The sequence below is a fragment of the Lottia gigantea genome (assembly GCF_000327385.1).
Source record: "Lottia gigantea unplaced genomic scaffold LOTGIsca_41, whole genome shotgun sequence".
Taxonomy (NCBI): Eukaryota; Metazoa; Mollusca; class Gastropoda; family Lottiidae; genus Lottia; species Lottia gigantea.
In genome coordinates this window covers 2,307,546-2,308,347 of record NW_008709421.1, presented here as the reverse complement: position 1 = coordinate 2,308,347, position 802 = coordinate 2,307,546, and the positions used below count along the sequence as shown (strand labels likewise).

At 43.9% G+C, this 802-nt stretch overlaps 1 protein-coding gene across 1 annotated transcript in view; it reads left to right on the top strand.

Annotated features, from left to right (window-relative positions):
* Nucleotides 1–129: 129 nt before the first annotated feature.
* The window catches only part of LOTGIDRAFT_163793 (hypothetical protein), a gene marked incomplete at both ends in the record, with an annotated part of 29,513 nt that continues 28,840 nt past the window's right edge, over nt 130–802 (top strand). Inside the window, one exon of the mRNA XM_009060307.1 lies at nt 130–361. Within this exon, the coding sequence (XP_009058555.1) occupies nt 130–361 (232 nt within the window). The remainder of the gene's footprint in view (nt 362–802) is intronic.

The following is an 802-nucleotide window of genomic DNA, read 5'->3' as shown; positions in this document are numbered from 1 at the left end:
TACTACTATTATTAATAGATTACAAATAATATCGATCAGACAGACAATGTAATGAAGTTAATTGTATATTAAAAAGACTTCTCGAGAAAGGTGTTATAAATGAAAAGGATTATAAAAATGCAATTAGAAATGTCAAATAAAGAACAACTATTCGTTATCACCTCACCATTATCTCTAGATTGTGAGTATGAACTTGATCGCAATCAAGAATATGAATTGGGATTAAAGTATCACGTACCCTACAACGGCCCTGTCTTCCATCGACCTCTACCACCTACCAATTGCCGACCACCAACCAACCCATCCAGCTATATCCCACCCCATCGCCGACCTACCTACAACACAGCCTACCAATCAAGAGGTAACCATCGACCTGACCAACAACAGAAACGACTACCAGCCCACCGACGCCAACCAGTCACCACTCATAAGGAGGAAGAACCCTTTGTGAAGGTGTTCTTCCAAGTTTTGCAGTGCCTCCATCATTTGGCAATCCTTACCCTTCAACAGCAAGGCCAACCAGCGTTTACCTTCAAACGCAAGGTCTCTGAGTTGGATAGTTTTATCCGTCCAGCAATGAAAACATCAGCTGTCGACGCGAATATTAGATCCCTCAATCGGACATGGCTCTGTAACATTACGCAGGTCCTGATCGACCATTACCAAACCACACTTCAAGAGAAGCTGACCACCATTCGTACCAAGTCTTTATCATCACCTGCCGTCGACCGCATCGTTTCTCATGCCCTGTCCTGNGCCCGTCGCTCCTATGGGAAACGTCTCACTCAAGCTGTAATCACCA